The following is a 19,429-nucleotide window of genomic DNA, read 5'->3' on the forward strand; positions in this document are numbered from 1 at the left end:
CCGACTAAATGGCTTACCCACTTGATCGGCTCACTCACTTGAAAGCACGTACACATTTAATATTGACAGTTTTTGGGAACAAAATAAATAAAAATGTTGGAGCGACATTTTGATTTCTTTATGCGGCTTGTGCCATCGTTTGAGGCGATGCTTGTGCATACCAATGGTCATGGTCACGGAAAAATGGCACCGGTACAGTCAGTTCTGTGGTACAGTAGAACGTAGAACACTGTAGCAACAAGACGTCTTGTTGCTACAAGACATATTAGTGTGAAACTCTATGTTACGCCATCTCCGTTTTGTTGCTACAGTGTATGAAACTCTATGTGGCGTGACACCCCGCGGTAACTTGATTGACCAACGGCATAGCGCCGTCGTTTCCAAGCGAAAGCTAAATTACTTTGGAAGCCCAAACGACAGGTTGGACAGAGACATCGACGTCGAGGAAGTGCGGCTCCGGCCGCGTGCCGAATAGAGCACTCAAGAACCTCGATTACCGTTCGATTGTGGCTCTTGCGAAATACTTCAACGAGTGCTGGAGGTCGGGAGACGTGCGGATTGGAAACATTCTAAGATGATCCTGATACACAAAGCCTGGCAAGCCGCCGAACACGGACAACCTCCGTCCAATATCGCTCACATCCTGCGTGGGCAATTGTAATGGAGCGCGTCCTACTAGTGCGCTGGCAAGAATATCTCGAAAACAACGACCTTTACCCCGAGAGTATGATATCGGATTCTGGCAACACTTGCTTGTGCACGCAGGACGACATGATACAACTGAAGCACCTCATTGTCGACAGGGACACCCGAGACTCAAGGGGCGTCATGGGCCTGGACCTACAGCCTACAGGGGGCCTTCGACAATGTCAACCACTCGGCGATCCTAAACCAAGTCTTTAAGTTGAACATGGGCAAGCGGACCCACGAGTACACAATTCTCACGGGCCGAACGGCAGAAATCGTTGCGAGGATCTCGCAACGGAAGCCAAAGAGAACGGCAGCCGAGGCACCCTTCAAGGGTCGGTGATCTCGCCGCTCCTATTCAACCTAGTCATGATCGAGGTCGCCAGTAGACTCGCAGAGGTGGAGCACGTCGGTCACACCATATATGCCGACGACATTACGCTGTGGGTCGAGGGCGGTAGCGACGCTCGAGTAGAAGAGGCGCTTCAGCGGGCGGTACGGACGGTCGAGAAAAGCCTCGAGGGCACCGGCCTCAGATGCTCACCGAGTAAGTCCGAGCTGCTGCTGTACAGGCCCAAGGAAGGTCCCCGCACCGAAAAGAGAAGCGGCCGTGAGGAAATCTCCGTCTACACCAAAGACGGTACCATCATACCCAGAGTCGCAGATATCCGTATTCCGGGAATGCTTATTAACGAGCACGGAAGCAACGGGAAAGCAGTGACACGGGTCGTCGTCAAGGCGGCCAGCGCCATCAGACTAATGAGAAGAGTGTCGAACAGACGGAGGGGACTTCGCGAGGAGAACCTCACGAGGCTCGTGCACTCTTTCGTCCTCATGAGGACGAAGTGATGTGGCTGCAGCCACATCACATACATGGCCGCCTTCCACAAATGGAAGAGGGACGAAAATAACAAGCTCGAAGTAGTCATCCGAAGGGCATACAAGACGGCCATCGGAGTCCCCGAATCCACCAGCACGGAGAGGTACAGTCTGGGCATCCACAACACCCTCGACGAAATCGCCGAGGCCCAGAGGATTGCCCAGCTGGAGAGGCTTTCTACGACCAAGCCCGGTAGGAGAATCCTGGAGAAGCTGGGAATCCGATATCACGAACAACAAGGAGCCAAGACGTCCGTCCCGGACAAGATCAGGAGTAAAATTCGCGTGGTAACGTGCACCCCGAAATTCCGAATACAATAAAGGCAGACACAAGGCGAGGGCCAAGGCGCTGGCGGACCTGCACGCCGGCGACGCGGGCGCCCGTTACGTGGATGCTGCCGAATATGCGAGCAGTAGAGGTTGCGCCGTGGTTATCATCGATGCTGGGGGGAGCATCAGAGCGGCGGCCAGCACGACGAGCAGTACACCCGAAGAGGACGAAGAGGTGGCCATCACACTGGCCATCAAAGACCCGGGCTGCCGCACTGTCCTCAGCAATTCGCGGCAGGCAAGCAGGAACTTTGACCGAGGTAGGGTCTCTGCTGCTGCGACGAAGATTTTAAACGAGACACCGAGACACCTGGAAAGGGCAAGAATCAAGTGGTTTCCGGCACACGCAGGGGAAGTGTCGGACATCAACGCAAACCGTAACGAAACCGCACACTAACTAACGGACCGCGCCGGGTCGAGCGGTGATCACTTGTGGTTCAGCACAAGAGACCGAATGGCCAGCTTTAACGAGATCACCAAGGCCTATCGGCTCGCCAGACGCGCGCTCCCGCCGCCCTGTAAAGAGCTGAGCAGGGAGCAGGCAGTCATATATAAGCAGCTCCAAACACGAACGGTCATGAGCCCGGCTTTCAGGCACAAGATTTTCCCGGAGGCACACCCCGACGGTACGTGCAGGGTGTGTCGCAACGCCCCCGCGACTCTTGAGCACAGATCGTCTGGGACTGTCTGAACTTTCCAGAAGATCCTACATCAGGAAGACTTCCGCCCGCCTTTGAAGAGGCGAAGCGACCTGACTACCAAGACCTCCAACTCGAGGCCGTCCAGCGGATCATCGTGGCGTTGGCCAGGCAGGAGTCTTCGCAGCCCGGGGCCTCTAACCCTGGTGGCGACAGCGAGAATGACACGGGCGAAGTCTGAAGTCTTAACTTGGACTTCAACTGCAGGCACAATAAATGTTTTTCCGATCTAATTAAACGGCCCACTGAATGAAAAAGTCGGCATTGACCAGCGTCTGGAGCGACTTCTAAATGCCCCTTGCCTGCGACCGTCCTGTAACGCGTTCCGAAATGTGATCCTGTGCTATAGTGCCTAGAAGTATATTCTAGGCACTATACCTGTGCCTCAGATGTAAAAACACGTGCCTCCGTTGCTTAGACGACACCTGGGAATTCGATGAAAAAGTGAGACTGCTTCAGCGAGTGCCTTTCAGCGTCCGGCGACAGCGCCACGCGTCTCATCGACATTTCCTTTGCATCAAGCACGAGCTTGGCGGCTCCTGCAGACGAACGCTTTCCCAAGCAGAGCCCGCCTATATATCACATATATCTATTAATTAGCGTTGCCTTCATCAGTACCACGGGCGCTTTGTGGTGGCAACGCCTAAATTACTCCGTATGGGCTCGCCGCCAAGACCCCTTCCTCTAACCACCAGCAGTGAGCAGTGGAGGGTAGCTATGACCGAACAATACAGGAATCCCGGGTCAAACGAGCCACCGATGTCGCGGTTGACACCGCGCTTAATTGTCTAACAACGGGCTTGAATAAAGTTTCCTATCTGCATCCCGCTTTTTCGAGCGCATCTGCACTAGCACTGCCTAAGCCACGGCTCCCTCACCCGCCTTATGTCCATGCCGTTATACGCCCCCTTCGATAAGAGGTCAGTCAGCATTTGCCCCTGCTCTTGGAAGACGCCTGCAAAGAACCTACGAACACAATCGACAATGGTTCAGATCCCTACAAGTTTCCTAAACGCACTTAAAAAAACAGACACAATCCACGAAACTATTCACAGATTGTCCAGGGGCGGTATAAACACTCCATTTTTTACTGAAAGATATACACAACACATTGAATTTGGTGAGTGTGGAAGGCGGTTCTTTTATTTCTCTTTGATTTCCCACCCAGAGGCTTGCAGCTTGATGAGCTCGAGCAGGATCTTCTGAGCTTCTGGGGGAAACTTCGGGTTCTTGCTCTCTCCGCGCATCACGTCCACCAGGTCCTCGACGGAACGGGCTGCGAACGAATGGACAGTCTTGCCAGCCACCAGAAGCGAAGACTGGAGGCATTTCAACTCATCAAGGACGTCGTACACCGGATCACGGAGCATGATGTCCCAGCAGTCGCGCAGCAACATTGCCAAATCGTGGACACGCCATAGTGAGTTATGGCCAGGGATGTTCCATCCAGCCCCACTCATGGCAGCCACTAGCTCCGCCAAGAAGTCAACGAAAGCCGTCCACTTGAAACGAGGCCCGCCTTCGGCCTTCCCCTCCAGGTGGTCCCCTGCGCGTGGACGTCGACGAGGGAGCAGCTCATCCCGCCTGTCGACCCACTGGTGGATGGACGTCATCAGAAGGTCGGCAAAGGCTCTGCCACGCGGCCTCGAGCTGACAGTGATGCAGAAATCAGCGATGGGTTTGGCAGTCCCCGGCTGCCGAGCGACCTTTGCGCTGAGAACACGCACGAGACAGTCTAGTTCCTTCGGCGTCAGTAACCCAGGGTCGTCCATGGCTTTCTCTACAATACCCCGGCACTGGATGACAGGTGTAGCCTCGTCCTGCTCTTTACCGTCGGAACGTGAATTTCCATCTGCCCGTTCACGTTTACGCAAGCACGCCTCCTTGTCCAAGGTCGTTGATGTAGCCATCGCAGGTCGCGAATCTTGTTGCTTGACTGGTGGAATAATTCCGTTCGTGCAGCGTCGTCGTTGTCGTTGTTGTTCCACGTCTTATGGCGCATACCCACGCGGGGGATTGGCCAGGAATCGAGCAAGAAGGTCGTTTCGAACGGCTCGCGCAAGTTGGGAGAAAAAGTAATCAAAAATAAATCCCAGTGACGTCAATTACAAGTGTGCGAGTGTAGCGCGACTATTCGGTGAGGCACAAATATTTATTACGCGGAAAATTTTAGATTTTGTGGATTAAACTTTGTAGTTTTAGACTTCACAGCCATGTATACGACTATAAGTTCGATTTTAAGACACATTTATCAAGTATAAATATAATGAAATATTTGTTTTTTTGAAAAATTTACAAATTAAATACATTATCTTAGAATATGATGTGTTCGTATACCTCCAAGCCGTGGGAAAAATGTTTTCTATCTTCCATACTCCAAGCAAACCCTTGTCCGCGTGTACCATTCTTTCCTCCATGGCACGTGCCGGTTTACGTCACAGCGCACCGTCATCGTCATCTTGACGGAAGCCGCATTATCATCATCATAATCGGCATCGTGGGTTACAGCTTGGAGGTGAGCATAGGTGGATTGTGTGGTAATAGTATACCAACTCCAGAGAAAAAGTAGCTGTTTTAAGTGCAAAGCCCCACGGCGTAAGGCACCCACGGAGGCTTCGGAAGGATGCCCGCTTGTCCCCCGGTTCAGCCTTCCGGCCAAGAGTTAATGGCATACTTGAACAAGCGGTTTATTTCGTCGTAATCGCTCGAAACTCCTCAACCGCTGGCACTTACATGTCCCCATTCGAGGACGCGGGTTCAATTCCCGGCCGCGGCGGCCCGGAGCCCTCCACTACGGCGTGCCTCATCGCCTGCGTTGCGTCGGCGCGTAAAACCCTACAATCAGAATCAAATACACGTCCCCATTATTTAGAGCAAAGAAAACTGCAGGTACATTTGAGGCAAAATATAGGGTGTTGCGATGATAATTGGAACACTTTAAAAATTTTTCCTGAGCGAACCGCCGCTCTGTTCGCGCTCAAACTTGCCACGAAGGTCGCATTTTGTGGTCTATTTTGTTTCATACCGGGAACAACGATGGTGCTTACCTGTGTATTCTGAAAATAAATAAAAACGATTTTCGCCTATGGGAAAATGGCGGCTGATTTGGACGTGCGAGCCAGCGCAAGTTGATGTTGGAACGACGGAACCACCTGCAGAGTGAAACGCACGTTTGGGATTCACGTACGGAGCCAAATGGTGCAGCAGACGATCAGAAAATTCACCTAGAAATGAGCTAGCAGACGATCAGAAAACCTGGTTTTCGGGCTGGCACGTCCAAATCAGCGCCATTGTCCCATAGGCGAAAATCGTTTTTTTTTTATTTTCAGGATAAACAGGTAAGTACCGTCGTTGTTTCCGGCGTCAAACAAAATCCACAAAATGCGACCTTTGTGTGAAGTTTGAGCGCAAACAGAGCGGCGGTTCGCTCAGGAAAAATATTTAAAGTGTTCCAATTACCGTCGCAACACAACTGGGGCTCTTCGATTTACAGTCTCGGACTCACCGCGGACTCCCCGAGAAGCAGTCCGGCATTCAATTTTCCCATGTATCCCTATGGCTTCGGGGAATCCTTGGACTACCCGCGGACTATCTGCGGTGAGTCCGAGAGTGTAAATCGAAGAGCCCCACTGTATGTCCCCGTCCATTTAGTTAGGAACGCTCGTTGGGTTGGTTTTTACGATAGCAAGCGAAAAAAGTGGACGCGGAAGGCTTGTTTGAGAGTTCAAGTTCAGAAAATACACCGTGTGTTTGTCGCCTTATGTTTGGGAGCGTTCAAGCAGAACCAATCTTTTCCGGCGTGTTAAGGGGGGCGGGGTTGGGTTGTGTCATTTTTTGTTCTTACGGGATACGAATGACCCTTTTCTGCGAACATTTTTACAAAGTGTGCTGTCAAAAGCGTTGCCAACATATATTGTCTCGTCCGCAGACGAAAGCTGTAGCAGCCCTAAAGGCTATATGAAGGATGTTGTAGACTCTTTCAGGTTTCTAGCAGTACGGTTTTCACTGGAGTGCTTATCAGCTGTGTCAAGAAAGGCACTTACTAAAGACCTAAAGGATGTGTTGTTACCTGTGCCATTACCGATCGGTGTATAGATCTGTTTCTGGCCAGGACGTGTTATCGCGTGTTAAAAAGATGTCCTTCCCAGCATCCGTGAAAACCTTTTTCTTTAAACTACACACCGGTACACTTCCCGTTAAGACGAGGATGCAGGAGAAGGGCTTGTTTGTCGCTGGTCCTACAACGTGCACTTTGTGCAACAAACCAGAGACTGTTGAGCACGTTTTCGCGGAGTGCTGGGACGCCATCTTTTTCTGGGATGTGTTGCAAAGGACCTTAACTATAGACCTGCCCGTTTCACCCCAAGGCATACGATTTCTTTACGTACCTATGACAACAGTGTGCCGTATGACCTCATCATGGCTCTGGGATTTCATGCCATTTGGAGGTCGAGGATGGCGGTGCGCCACGCTGACCCGCAGGCCCTCACTGTGAGCAAATACTTTGCACAGAGTGTTAGTTTACTCTATGAATTGCACAAGTGGCAGACGCCCGATATGGGATGGCTACCTGTACTAGAAGAACTGTGTACGTTTAATGTTTATTTTAAGTTTTTCCGTCAGCCGAAGTTCGGCCGACGGATTTTAATCTATCCGTGACGTGTATTGTGTGCAAAAAAAGGTAATAAGGAAAAAAAAAAAAAGTGGGCGCGGAAGGCAAAAAACGGCGCGTTCAAAACTGCGCAGTAAGGCTCTAGCACGTGCGAGATGAAAGCAATCACAAAAATTAATGCCGTTCCACTCAATGTGCAAGCTGTCGAAAGTGCACTGCAGAGCAGTGAGCAGAGCAGTGGGGCTCTTCGATTTACAGTCTCGGTCTCACCGCGGGCTCCCCGAGAAGCAATCCGGCATTTTATTTTACCATGTATCCCTATGGCTGCGGGGAATCCTCGGACTACCCGCGGACTATCCGCGGTGAGTCCGAGACATGTAAATCGAAGAGCCCCAATGCATTTCAAATTTCCCGCCTTCGCAGTGCTCTTACGCCCCCTGCCTGAAACTGCGCCTGCGGGAGACAAGCTGGTCGTCGCTTGACTAGAGTAGAGAGGCTAGAAGGCTATAACAAAATCCTCCCTGTTCTGCTCTGTTCTGTGCTATAACTAGAGTTCACTCTAGGTTGACCTGGGTTGACCACGGCTGGCCGTGGCTTGACGTCATGCTTTCTGCTTTCCTCCATGTTTCATAGCAACGGTTGCTAACGATGTAAACAATCAACACAGCATTCAAGTTTACGCCGTAATGTGCGTTAGAGATGGCTAATTTCTGTGTGTATTGATTAGTTCTTAAGATGTGGTTCGTGTTCAGTGTCGCATCACTGCTAGTTTTTGTGGAATCACGGTACCTAAGTGCTTATCAAAAGCCCGATGAGTGCGACAACGCAAGCTATTTTGACGTTGTCACTTTTTCCTGTGTTAAATGTGGCGCCAACAGGGGACAAGAATCAATGCAAGTCGCTTCCAAAGATGGTTTGTGGAGTTATGACTTTTGCGTTATTGTTATTTAGAATAGATAAGGTGCATTATACTTTTTTGCCTTCGATGTTGCGCCGCGATGCAAAGACGAGAAGTCTCTCCTTTCGTCTACGGCATTTGTTTCTCATGCATGCATGCATGTACGATTCCACTAAAACACTGAACACATGGGCGTGCTTTGTTGGCGTCGTGCCCACACGTTTGCATGCATGCCGGGAAAGTGCCGGTCTAGCCACCTTAGTGCCGGTGCGTCGCGCTGTGCTTGCATGTGCATTGGCTACCGATGGAAGGCGCCGATTCAAATAGCCTCCAGTAATCCTGTAAGAAATTTGGCGTAGTTGGGATGTATGTCGACGTCAGGCCTGTTATCGTGTGCGGCGTTATCTGGATAATCAACGCTCCGTCGTCAGTGTCGGTATTTCCGCAGTTTACATTTTCCCAGTTTTCTTCGCGTGTTCCGCGGTGGCTTTGGAGACCACGTTTTGTCCAATCTATTCGAGTACTATGGAAGCTGGAATTAGTGTAATCTTCGTTGTTGCAATTTTTTTAACAGCGGAGCTGTTGTTACCGGCCGCAAGTTCGGGGTTCGTGGGCGCCGAAAACTCCCCGTCGCGCATTACTAGGCGTCGCGCATTACAAACTCTACAACGGAAGTACACGTGATAGCGGCCGCCGAAACACTCGAGAGGAGCGTGCGGCGTGCGCATGCCCTCAGTGTCGTAGGAGAGCCCTTCGCGCGGGGGCTCGCATCGTCGTGCGCATTCGCACAGTATCGTACAAGAGACCTCGCGCGCAACGTCTTCGCAGTTCTCGGCATGTCCCGGCCGCGTATAGTTCGCCTAGCCGAGGAAGAGACCGCGAAGGGAAAGGCAAGGCGTGCTACTGAAACTATGTGTCCGTCAATGCTCACCTACAATAGCTTCGCGATTCAAGTCTTGCGCATGAGTGCAAGCTTCCCTAGATTTTTTAGCTGTAACAGCCATCGTTCGCTGTACTTAGCATGGTTATTCCATTTTGCACTGGAGTATGCTTTTGTCAATAGTAATAGTTACGCGAGAATACTGGTTTGGTTCCTTGCATTATTGTAACCCTAACTGCCGAACCTTTTTTTCTGAAACAATTTGAATATCCATACTTTCTTTTTCGCAGTCATTGATAACCGTTCCTTAATGTAGGAAGTTTTGTTTTCTTTTTCATCGGGACGTACATTGATTTCCATACACCTTATGCAGATAAAAAGACCAGCCAGAATATCTGAAAAAGTACATGGAGACAGCGGAATCTTATGATGAACCAGGCTTTGAGAGATGAATGGCTTGCTTTCTTCTTTGCTCCTGGGAAAGGGTTTGCTTTCTTTAATATGCTTTCCTCTCTGTTTACTGAGAGGCAGATATTCCATAGTGTTGTACCAGGGCACCTAGCCCAAATTTGCTGCACCGGGTGACACGCCGACAGCGGGGCCGATTCACGCCTCGACCAAACCGCCCGCGACCGACGTGCCCGAACTTGCAGGCTCCGCAGAGTCGCCTCTCCTTTTCCCTTCTCAACGGCTGGGCTGAATCATGCCTTGGATGAATGGCCGGTGGCAAACGCGCAGCGACATGCTTGGAGAGGGTGCTGCTGTGTCTCCTTCCCTTTCTCTGTCGTGGCGGCTCGGCTGACGCAACCACTTCACCTCCATTTGTCGGATTCAAACTTCGGCCAGCGAGAGTCCTGATTGGAGTGATTCAAACAGCTGGCGGCTGCATCGGACTCCTGGGGGTATAAAATCCACTCGGAAGCACAGCGAGTGTGGCACTTTTCGGAGGCACCGAGTTGAGACGTGCTGTCACCTTTGTGCGAGCCATGTTACGCTTTTGTTACCCCTGTACATACTGTACATAAATGTTGCTTCAACTTTTTGTCGGCTTCAGAACTTCATTGCTCTGCTCTGTGTCGCATCGATAGTGGACGGAGCAAGGCAACGCCGCTACACCGGTGACTGCGCTTGGATGGCCAGTCACAAGAGTGGTGGCAGCGGTGGGATTCCCAACAATAGGTGTAGTTCTTATTGCTGTTGTAAAACGTATTTTTAATAAACTAAGCAGTACTGTTACAAACAAGCCTTGAAATAGGATCTATATGCTGGAGCGAAAGCATGAAGAAGTGTATGGGCTTTTGCGGCTGAGAAAAATTTTGAAGTTTTTACATGTGTGATGCAACATACTGTATTTAGCAGGGGGGCTAGCTGAAGTTAGCTATTACATGGAGTGCGGGATCAAAGTGATATGACTCGCCTAGTCTAGCACTGCGGAAAAGGTTTTTAATATGCTATACATTTACATCTGCGATGAGAGGGGGTAGCTGTGCCAACTTCCCGGCTGCAGTGGCCGCTTTTCTGATGGAGGCGAAAAGCAAAAACGCCCGTATGTATGAGATTTCGGCGCATGTTAGAGATCCCCAGGTGGTCAAATTTAATCCGGAGCCCTCCACTATGGCGCGCCTCATCGCCTGCGTTGCGTTGGTGCATTAAACCCCACAATCAAGCTGTGCCAACTTGGTTCTGTATAGACCTCTAATGGGGGGTGTATGGCACTTACTTTAGGATTGGTAGTGATAGTTCTGAAAGCCCTTGGTGGGGCAATCGCCCCTCCCAGACCTGTCATTGCTTAGATCTGAGATCATGGTTATAAAGAGCTTTCGTTTTGCTGGAGGTTCTTATGGCAGCCAATCAAATAGTCATTCTTCCACAAGCTGAAATTTACTGTAAAAAATTCTTTTTTTTCTTTCTGCTTCTTCAAGCATTATGCTTTCTGGTCAAACATTGAAGTCATGTATGTAAAGTGTTCTGCCACTTTCATAAAAAAAAATACCCCCTAAACATATTCACTAGAGCCAATAACTGTTGCAGAAGCTCGTGATCTGACATTATGATGGGTGCATCGTGAAACAGACAAGATTAAGAAAGTGACAAGACAACCATAAATAAATGGTTTGTCAAGTTTGCCTTTAACTTTTTTTCATCCTGTCCATCTCACAAGATATCTTTCATAGAGCACAAATTATATGAATGTAAACCTCCCACGTAGGTCACAATTTACGGGATTTCTTTTAATACTTGTCTAGTGTACTTGCTCAATTCATTCAGTGCAAATGAAAATTCTCAATTGCTTTAGCAACAAAAAAAAATGATTGCTGCAATGCTCATCTTGATGTAAAATGAATTGTAAATGAAACAAAGTGTTTTGTCTTGTACTATGATGAGGTGAATTGTTATCAAGCCTAGGGTAAAATAATAGACTACACAAAATGATCTAAACTGGTGTTTGGGAACCACCAAATAAACAGTTTGAGCAGAAGGCGTTTTGAACTCTTTTAGTTTAACCGTAATTGGAGCTGTTAGTCCAACACAGTGCAACAAAAGGCTTCAGCAGCTGTTTCCAGTGCTGTAATGATAACTGGTATTAAAGCTGACCACAAAATGAGACGAAAGGTACCTAGGACTAGGGAACAGAGCAGTGGAAGTTCTGTGTGTCTAATGTTGTTAGAAATTCTGGTGCCCAGCTTGCTTTCCTAACGAGAATTACAATCAGTACATGCTACATTCACTCTACTTATCTAATCACGTATGTATATTAAAACGTTAGGGACTGTGAATTGTACAAATTATCTGACAAATCATATAATGTCTAGCTGCCAGCATCGAAGTGTAGCTGTTCTGTTTAGTTGGAAAATTGGATTACGAGCGATTGCCTGCAAGCTGAGTGCAGGCTCATTGTGGGGTCGCACTACAGATGGACGAAGGATGCACTGTTTACATTTTTTGTTCTTCCTATGTCGCAGTGAAATAGGAACGGCTCGAAAACTAAAGAAAATGTACTGTGCAAAGCAGTTCTGGATACAAAAACATAGAGGCAGCAAATGCCTCGCTTTATGTCGCCGAGTAATTTCCCCGATCACATAATTTCTGATGCCGTGTGAAGACTTAATCCAAGTTCCTGTGGTTAGGGTCTCAAGTGATTATTTTTATTCATAACAGGTTCATCGTGCCAATGTAGACCTCAGCACAAGATCGTGTCTCGTGAAAGTGCCACAAAACTGTCGTGCGCCTCATGTCCTCCTGAACATGTAAGTCTGTTGCAGAGTGCTTGTCTTTCTCATTATGGGAAGTGCGTATGGCTAGCCAAATGTCAGTTTTTACTCTGCACTTTAAATATGAAAAACAGTGTCAATTTGCATCCGTTTCCGTGAAAATATACAGTGAGGACCACATAATATTTGGGCTCATGGACGATTGTGCTTGTCTTGAAAGTTAATGAGCAGTCTTGTGGCATGCAGGTGACATCCCTGGATGGTTGGAATTGTGTAGGATGTGCACATAGCTCTCCTTTCCAGAAGTCCACCAATAGCTGCAGCGACTGCGTTCATGGAGTGTATGGTATGGCACCACATTCTTTGGCCTCGTGTGTTTAGAACTTTATTTTTGTTTTTTTGTTTTTTTCTCCACGTGGAAATCTAGCCTTGCCTGCTTGGTTTGGCATGTGTGCCTTTTGGACAAGTATAGGAGTGCTGAATTGCTTGCTCACATCCACACAAGTTTTGGTCTTTATAAAGGTTTTGTATCATGGTATAAAATTTATTGTAAGTAATACCAAGAAACAATTTTCTAAGGAGTTACAAAAGCCATTTGTGTGTAGTAGCATCAATGTGGCTATACATTGTGGCTGGAATGTTTATTCTACATTCCATATTGAATATGTGACGGGTGATTAAAAGTGCCTCTCGTCTGCTGCCGTTCGCTCCACTTTCTCCACTTTCTCTTTTGAAGGGGCTGGAAATGAGCCCCTCTAAGTGGACCACTTAACATTCGCTTTCTGATGTCTGCATGCTGCCTCACAGCTCTCCCATGAATTCATTTCTCACTGTCTTAGCCTCACACAATCCTACCTAATTTTATTTTATTTGTTTATTTTATTTAGTACATACTTCAGTCCTGTAAGGACAAAGCAGGAGGGCAGAAGGGAAAGGTACATCACACAGATGGTTGCGATTAATACATATCAGTCCTCCCTATTCTGTGTTTGTGTTTATGCTGTATCACTTTTCATTTGCGGCTATACCTCCCCTGTAAAGAACGGCAGCTTAAGCCGATGGGCTTTGCAACCAACAATGCAGTGTGGTGATTCTTTTCGGTCAAGCAGACGTGGAGCGCACCGTGCTTAACCCAAGTTTCTGCTGTTGAGGGACAAATAAAATCACGTAGTGTTGTTTCTTAATACCATCGCAAACGGAGTCAAACAAAAATTAAAGAACTATTAAAGGTGTGTAAGCATAGATATGCTCTTTTGTCCCATACACTGAAATGAAGAGTAATGCTTGCAATGTCATGTGAGCCACGCGGTGGCACACGCACACACATAGTACCACAACCAGCTGCATTACCTCACCGTTCCTGATTGTGCACGTCGCACATACTCACAGACGCGAACACCTGTATGCAGGGCAATGCTCCAGAGCATCGCCGCGCTCTCTTACTGTGCAGACACCGCACGTGGTGATGTCATGTGTCCTCTTCTTCTTTGCTGCCCACTGTTCGTTCTCCCCATTTGGTCTCACCTCACGGAGGCTTCAAGCAACTGGCACACGCATTTTTGCGATTTGAGTCTCTCTGCTCGCGTCTAAAAAACTGGCTTAGTTGCAATGCAGATGGTTGTCCTCCATGTCTCACAGCCAGGATGGCCGGATTAGGTAGTTCCGCTTGGTAGCAGTGCCATCTATCTAGTTCTTTTCCTATGCACCGAAACCAACGTTTCGAAGCAGGGTGGCAAAGTAGCTGAAAGACTTCTAACACAGGGAAAAGGCCCCAACACAGGCGCCGTTGGTATAGTGACGCAAGCTCTGTGAGGGGCTTGTAATGCCACATCACAGCATCATAGACCATGAGGGACCTGGGCCTGAGGGACCCCCAACACTGTTGTTGGAAATAAACTGATTTGATTTGATTTGATCCGCATTGAAGGGGAGCCGTGCACCCCATTTAAAGTGAGCTGCTTGACGTGCTATGAAAACAAAACAAAGGTGGGGCAATAGAAAATGTAATTTTTGTAGGAAGTGTGACATTGCTGGGCAGAGCTAATTGGAGGGCCAACCTCATTATGCAGATATGCATGGAAAAAAAAAAAACACATCCTTCGGTACCCAATTTCATTGGCTGCAAAAGACTATGAAAAAAATTGTCTACAAATTATTCGTACAACGTATAAGGCTTATATTTGGCTTGAATGGACCCCACCATCTATTTTACCAATTGCCTGCATTTCATTGCCACTTTAGAATAGTTTCTGGGTCCGTTTTGTATCGGTTTTCACCTGAGTAATCGATCTGCTTCTTCAAATCGAATGGGATTTTGTTTTTCAGTGGTGCAACGACTGTCCTTTGTACAGTACTTTTTTGTGCATGTGTGAAACACACTATATTCACATTACTTTTTTTTTCCTGTAGAAGGTTAGACAAAGCTTTGCAGTTTTCCTAGAAAAATGTACTTTTGTTATATAATATGGTTCTAAAATTGCCTAGTTATGAGAATTTAGTATCCTGTTCTTGCTTTAAAGAACATTGGAGCATTAAAAAAATGTTAACATTTTTTCCCCCTTTGTTCACTTGCCATTGGCTTTAGAATGAGAGCACTTGTGGGAGTCATGGTGCATCAAGTTACTGCATGAGCATTTCCAACGTTGAGTGCTGAACTTCAGTTGTCTGGCTGTAGGATTTTATCGAGCAGCTGTCATAGTACAGTTGAACCCCTTTATAAGAGACACGTACCGGGGAGCAGTTTCTGTCTCTTATTTGAGATGTCTCTTATAAGCAGGGTACCATGTTTTCACTAACTGATCAATCCATAGTTCAATGGGGGCACCGTATGACTAAAATAAGCTCAAAAGAACGCTACAGCATGTTGCAAAAGATTCATTCTAATTTATGTTTGGCCCCCAGAATTTATGAAACAGTTCTGAATCTTTGTTTGCTTCATAACTGTATTTACACTGTTTTTTACAACTGATTCTACAAGCTTTCTTTCCTTTCACTGTTTGTGGACGATGAATCGTAGATGTTGAGTACACAAGCCTGATGAGCAGCCAGAGCGCACAGCTTCTTCCGCTGTGTGCTCAGGCTATTCATTACGCTTGCAGGACTCAACATCTGCGATGCTTCTTGATTGGGAGCGACGCGAGTGGGAGAGCCCGCATGTGCGGTTGCGCTCCAATGGATGGCAGTAAACTTCAACCACTTCTGTAAGTTGCATTTCAATTGGCAGGGCATCTCATCGTCATTTCATAGCTGACTGAACCACTGTGTGTTTGCCGAAGTTATAATAAATAGCGACTGTGGGTGTCTGTCGTCCACCTGTGTTTCCACAATGGAAGCAACTGCAATTAGTGATTGATTGATTGATTGTGGGGTTTAACGCGCCGACGCAACGCAGGCGATGAGGCGCGCCGTAGTGGAGGGCTCCGGATTAATTTTGACCACCTGGGGATCTTTAACGTGCGCCGAAATCTCGTACACACGGGCGTCTTTGCTTTTCGCCTCCATCAGAAAAGCGGCCACCGCGGCCGAGAATCGAACCCGCGACCTCGTGCTCAGCAGCGCAACCAACTGCAATTAGTGACTGGTGGCATTGCATCTGAAGTTGAAATCTCTGTTACAAGCGAGACTGTTGATTAAAGTTCAAGGATCACTTGTCCCTTAAAACCAACTGTCTTCTACATCCAATGTCTGTTATAAAAGAGGTCAATTTAATGGGAAAGATAGGGCAGCCAACCATGTGGGTGAATAGTGTCTCTTATACCCATTTGTCTCTTACATCAGTGTCTCTTATAACGAGGTTCAACTGTAGTGTGAAATAGCTGCATTGGCCCCAATAAAACACAGGCTTTTCTCATCAATATCCCTGGGCTGATTTTGTTCCCAGCAGCAAAACAGAGCACATGCAGTGTGTTGCGGTCACTCCAGTACCGAAGCTCCAGTCCGTCAGAAATTTGTTAGCCACATTAGCATAAGCAGGATTCTTGTCCAGGAAGGGTTTTTAAAAATCATTGAAAAGGTGGGAGGTGCGGGTGGAGCTTAAACAGCCATAAAGCAAGTTACGTATTTTGAAGAACTAGAATACAGAATTGCCCAGCCACTTCAGGTGCTTGTTCACTGCTTGTACGACATGGAGAGACTTACGCGGTCATTAATTGAGACCTTTTAATATACAATAGACTCTTCTTAAGATGGACTTTCGTTAGGACAGATTCCATGGTTAAGACGAACAGCACTTTTGCTTTCTTGTGACATGCAAAAAACATCCACTTAATTAAGGGAAATTTCAGGTACTACAAACAAGTTTTCACTGTCCCTTTGAATTCGTCTTGATGGGAGTTTACTGTATTGCATTGGCGGTCAAGTTAAAGGGACACAGAAGTCAAAATGCAAGTTGCTCTACATCGATAAATTAGCTCACCAAGAACACAAATATACCACTCTTGCACATAGCTTTTTTTAAAATAAGGTAGAAAGTTGTTAAAACGTGAAGACCGGTGCTGCCACCGCTGGCTATACCGCGCTACTTGCACTGGAAGTGCTTAAACCGTCTGCCGTGCGCAACCTCTTCCCTGGCTGCCACCGTATGGCGCTTCTTGTCCATACTTTGGGTGGTAGTACTGCTTTTCAAGGAAGTGTGTGAGCTACGCACGAGCATTTGGTTCCACACCATTTTCACGGGGCTGCAAAAGGAGAGTATGTTTTCCTTCAACAAAGCGTCGATGGTGATCATGGGTCCCATGAAGGAACATTTTGCTTAGTGGTCGGGAGCTGCAAAGGATGTTGGAGTTCAGGAAAACATGACTAATTTGACCGAAACTGACCAAACTGCTCAGTATGGGGTAGCGTTCTATTCAGTTGCTTCTATACCGCTATACATCACCGCTGCCTTGCTTGCTTCTGGTTTATCATGACGCAAACAGCTCTTTGTGTCACATTTGATCAGCATTTGACTAGCAATTTCTCAGCAATTAAAGGCATCTTTCGGCACCGAATCAATGCTAAAATGGCTATGGGAAGGTCAGACTTTCGTTTGAAACCAACTTGCTGGTTGCCTTCAGTGTCCCTTTAAGGTGGGAGCAGGTAATTTGGAGCTAAGAATAGCCATGCCTATTACTGAGTACTGCACACAGTGCTAGCTGTGCGTAACTGTGGTGCTTGTGCGTTTAGGGTCAGGTGGTAGCAATTTACACCGTGTCGAGAAGGGGAAGAGGAGGGGGTAGGTATACGTGCTGGCAGTCCCATGCGATCATGCCACTGACTGTCATTGGTCCTTTAGTTTCTGTTTATTTTTCATTTCAGAAGAGATAACAGGAAATGATGGCATCAAACAACTAGCCTGCTCTACGTGCAGTGAAAGAACGTGGCCTCACACGGAGAGTCAAAAGTAAGACCCGCACTTGTAGACTGTCACAGTCGTGCCTATAAATGTCCAGCACCTCTGCTTTTCCTTTTTGCTGCGCAGGTGTGTGACCTGCCCTGAAGAATTTCTGGTTGCCGATAGCACAGTGTGCTCCTGTCCACCTGACAAGGTACCACATCAGAGAATGTGAATAAAAAGGGGTTGGCAGTGTCGGACAACATGGCAATTTCCCTTGGGCTCATGCACCACCAAGAAAACGAACTGGCCACATATGACATTTCTATAAGAAATACTGTAAGAGAGTGGTAAGAGAGTGCGGGCAGTGGTTCTTGAATGGTATTATCCCGCCATCTGTGAAGGCAGACAGTAAACAAGGCAACAATTTAGATATTTCGCCATTTGCAGCAGCCTTAGTCAACATGCTAACGTTCATTTTAGGCACATTCTCTCAATATGTCATCGCTGACGCCACAAAACACACAATTTAGCGGGTGGGAGATTTAAAATTATGGCTTACGATGTTAAATTTCTCCGGGAATAAAACATTGTTTGCTGCCGGACAAGCATTGGGCGCACTATAAAACACCAAATCTTGCGAATAAAACAAACTTGTATTTTAAATTGTTTTTAAAACGCCCGTATGTGAAACTCCTCCTTTTTTCGAGTTGCTTTGAAGCGCTGGAACAAGGTTGATTATTCTTTTTTTACTGATGTTATGTTGCCCAGTAGAAGCATTGCAATAGAATGTGACTTTCATAAAATTTACTCCTTGGACATAAATGTGCAAAAACAGGATGACACGCTGAGCAATGCATCTGTTTACTCTCATTGTTATCTTTCTTTGTTGGGTTGGCTTATGAACCGCTTAGCACTGATTGTAACTACCTAATCATTTGTTAGCATTGCTTACTCTGTTGTCTAGTCACTATCACAACTAGTGTGAAAGAACAGCAAAAACCAAGGAAATTTATTGATGGTAAAATGCCTGTATGGTGCAAAGTATCGAGCTCTAAAGCATCTGACTAGGTTTGTGCTTTAAGTCGCTGGTTGTTTTTGCTTCCAGTTTTTTCATGTTGCTGGAAACTGTATTCCTGCAGACAAGATGGATGCCAATATTGATTCCATGTACAGTGTCAAATACCAGGTATAGTAAAAGACTTTTCAACTCCTTGTAGCAGTTGTTTCGCAGTTGGACTTCGGCAGTGTAAGTAAGACGTGTGATATATTTGCAAACGTTCAAAGATTAACCAGCCCGTCGGGCAGCCTTTCGCACCCCATTTGTGTTCAAAAGTTACTTTTCAGGGGCATGCTGTCTATGCAGTTTACTTTAAAAACTATTTTTCTGCATCTGTATGATTGACTTGCATAATGAACCATAGTGAGTGAATAGTTAAAGTAAAGGCTGTGGCTAGCGTTCCGTCCAGACGGAACGATATACAAGTGCCAAAGTTTCGTCCAGATGGAACGGGGTGCTGCGGGTTATCCTTCTGTCCAGACGGAATACAACTGAGAGCTTAGCGTTCCGTCCAGACGGAGCCGGCGTGAAATTTGTACAGTTCTGTCTAGACGAAAGCAAAACCGGCTGATTAGACGCCGTGCTCCGTCTTCAGATTTGGTGTAGGGGTTGCGCCTGGGATAACGGCAGTATTGTACAGAATTCGATACCCCCACACGTGCTTTTTTTTTTTTTTTTTTTTTTGCGTGCGCCAGCGTTATGCAACAGCTAACTTCTTGCCCACGAGCAGTCGGTCTTGATTTCGCACTCAACCGGCTGCTCCGCTACCGCTCAATTGGCGGTGAGATGTTTGAGTGGCGCCCCCTGGATCTGACGTTGGCTTAGGGACCCGCTCCGCTGTCGTCTGCTACATTCGTGCCGC

General features: G+C 47.3%; 1 protein-coding gene across 2 annotated transcripts in view; it reads left to right on the forward strand.

Moving 5' to 3' along the window:
* Positions 1 to 7,868: 7,868 nt before the first annotated feature.
* LOC144155357 (meckelin) overlaps positions 7,869 to 19,429 on the forward strand; it is a 62,772-nt gene continuing 51,211 nt past the window's right edge. For both annotated transcript variants that reach the window (XM_077686729.1, XM_077686730.1), the window contains exons 1-6: positions 7,869 to 8,119; positions 12,144 to 12,232; positions 12,443 to 12,542; positions 17,492 to 17,576; positions 17,655 to 17,721; positions 18,616 to 18,696. In XM_077686729.1, the coding sequence (XP_077542855.1) occupies positions 7,942 to 8,119; positions 12,144 to 12,232; positions 12,443 to 12,542; positions 17,492 to 17,576; positions 17,655 to 17,721; positions 18,616 to 18,696 (600 nt within the window). In that variant the 5' untranslated portion in view covers positions 7,869 to 7,941. The remainder of the gene's footprint in view (positions 8,120 to 12,143; positions 12,233 to 12,442; positions 12,543 to 17,491; positions 17,577 to 17,654; positions 17,722 to 18,615; positions 18,697 to 19,429) is intronic.

The sequence above is a fragment of the Haemaphysalis longicornis genome, unplaced genomic scaffold (assembly GCF_048455015.1).
Source record: "Haemaphysalis longicornis isolate Haplotype H1 unplaced genomic scaffold, Haemaphysalis longicornis Haplotype H1 scaffold_1, whole genome shotgun sequence".
NCBI lineage: Eukaryota > Metazoa > Arthropoda > Arachnida > Ixodida > Ixodidae > Haemaphysalis > Haemaphysalis longicornis.